The sequence below is a fragment of the Capsicum annuum genome, unplaced genomic scaffold (genome assembly GCF_002878395.1).
Source record: "Capsicum annuum cultivar UCD-10X-F1 unplaced genomic scaffold, UCD10Xv1.1 ctg50401, whole genome shotgun sequence".
Lineage (NCBI taxonomy): Eukaryota > Viridiplantae > Streptophyta > Magnoliopsida > Solanales > Solanaceae > Capsicum > Capsicum annuum.
In genome coordinates this window covers 1-1971 of record NW_025858270.1, presented here as the reverse complement: position 1 = coordinate 1971, position 1971 = coordinate 1, and the positions used below count along the sequence as shown (strand labels likewise).

Sequence of the window (1971 nt, the reverse complement as noted above, 5' to 3'; positions counted from 1 at the left end):
ACGGCCTCTAAAGTTTGAAGACTTACAGAAGGAAGCAAAAGGGGCATCCATACTGGATAGGATGCAACGTGCCGTATTTCAAAACTAAACAAGCAAAATCAATGGACTTTTTAGATTAATTCATTTCATAATTTTTGGAAACTTGCTTATATGAGCAATCCATATAGTAAAGTTCTCCCAAGTTGGTATTTTCTACTAAATTTATTTTATAAATCGATTTACTCTCTAACATGGAGGAGTCCTCCACAACTAACAAGGTCAAACTGGACTTCGATATTCATCTAGTTATACATACATTTGCAGTCTTCTACTTTATCCCTAAGTGTAACTGTCAATTGAAACTTCACCGCAATCCAAAATCAAATTTTACATACTCATGCCCGAGGAGTCCATACTCCATACAAATAATAAAACAAAATGGCAGTAACCAATACAACCGAAGCCTCTGCAGCTGATGAGGGTTGAGAGAGATTAAGGTAAGTTTGTCATTATTAAGTCTTTAATGACACACTTACCTCAATCTCTCTCGATCGCCATCAGTGACGAGGCTTCAATGCCGTAAGACGCAATCGAAGCCTCCACAGCTAATGCCGACCGAATGAGAGAGATTGATGTAAGTTTGTCAATCTCTCTCAGTCGGCATCAGCTGTTGAGGCTTCGATGCTGACTGAACAACTTGTGCTTGATCTTAATAAGTTCGATTTTCGTGAAAACGCTATTGAAGAACTTTCTTACTCCAAAACCTGTCATCAGATCAAAGATTATGGATTGTTCAAATAAAATCACGCCAAGTTATTGTACAATTTTCTTACTCCGAAACCTACCATTGTCGAGCAATTCCCGGGAGAAAACGTTGAGCTGTATCCGAAAATAAAGCGTTGGAAGTGAGAAGAATACACCTTGGAAAGTTCTTGAAGAGAGTTTTCACAAAGATTAGGGTTTCTTAGATCAAACACAAGCTAATCAACAAATGCATCGGAAGCCTCCGCCACAACGCCGCCGCCAATAACGACCGAATGAAATTGAGCTAAATTTGACATTATTAAAGGCTTAATAATGACTAATTTAGCTCAATTTCTATCCATCAACATCAGTTGCGGAAGCTTCGATAGCAGAATCGAAATCGCAAAATGCAAAATGGATTGAACAGCTTGTGCTCGTAAACACTATTCTAGAACCTTTATCACACTGACGGTGGCAGCGGCGGCAGAAACCTATTTGCCGGAAAAGTGAAAATGACCCATAGAATTGCTTAGGCTAATTTATACCCCTTTATTATTTTACTCTATTCTAAAAGAATAAAAGAATGACGTCATAAATCAATGTACCAAAATATGGTCTTAAACATAGTAGCACCATTGAAAAATTGGAATTAAAATACTGTTTAAAAAAAAAAATCCTTTTTTGACCCGCAGAATTAAGTTGCTCCCAGCGTGAATCCAGATTTAATGGGCCCGAATAACAATTCACATAATGCTCTCCATAAATAAACATATGAGCAAAGTTCTATCCTTAAATACTCCAACACACACAAACTCCTATGAGTACAGAAATGCATCACACCCACCTTAAATAAACACCAACAATACCCACCTCCCATGAATACAGAATGCACTCCAAATACACCAAAGTTCCTAACTTATATCCTAGTTGAATGAATCCGGCTCGCCGATCCTCCAGCCTGTAGAGCATCCAGATTCCCATCGACCTTTTGAAGCAATTCTTGCAGCCACATCCTCGTCACTGGATCCTCCGGATAACATAACACGAGTAAACCACTCATGGTCAGAAAAAGTAAGTGTGAGGGCCGGGGGGGTGTAAAAATGCTACTTATATTGCCAAATATTACGTACACAAAGACAACTGCTGAAGGTGGTATCTCTAAGCATATCCGGAAGACAACTTCCCAGTGCATCACATACTCTGCCATAAGCCATGCATATCGCCTTTAGCCTCACAGAAATGAGAAAG

At 39.0% G+C, this 1971-nt stretch overlaps 1 protein-coding gene across 2 annotated transcripts; it reads right to left on the bottom strand.

Moving 5' to 3' along the window:
- Positions 1-6: 6 nt before the first annotated feature.
- On the bottom strand, positions 7-1965 carry LOC124892761 (CCR4-NOT transcription complex subunit 9-like). 2 transcript variants are annotated; one of them, XM_047403971.1, is made up of 3 exons: positions 1854-1965; positions 1670-1753; positions 7-858 (listed from the first exon to the last, which is right to left on the bottom strand). In XM_047403971.1, exons 1-3 carry the CDS (start codon positions 1935-1937, stop codon positions 793-795), a joined length of 234 nt encoding a protein of 77 aa, XP_047259927.1. In that variant the 5' UTR covers positions 1938-1965; the 3' UTR covers positions 7-792. The 2 variants fall into 2 exon arrangements, 1 of the variants encoding a protein (XP_047259927.1); XR_007050420.1 differs by lacking the exon at positions 1854-1965 and having other exon boundaries at positions 1594-1752.
- Between the last annotated feature and the right edge of the window lie 6 nt (positions 1966-1971).

Bases quoted from the DNA above. Each gene is read 5' to 3' on its own strand.
- LOC124892761 (XM_047403971.1), bottom strand. From the start codon at position 1,937: ATGGCTTATGGCAGAGTATGTGATGCACTGGGAAGTTGTCTTCCGGAT. The intron at 1,754-1,853 runs GTACGTAATATT...TTATGTTATCCG, and splicing joins CCTTCAGCAGTTGTCTTTGT to GAGGATCCAGTGACGAGGAT. The intron at 859-1,669 runs GCGAGCCGGATT...TTTCGGATACAG, and splicing joins CTCTACAGGCTGGAGGATCG to CTCAACGTTTTCTCCCGGGA.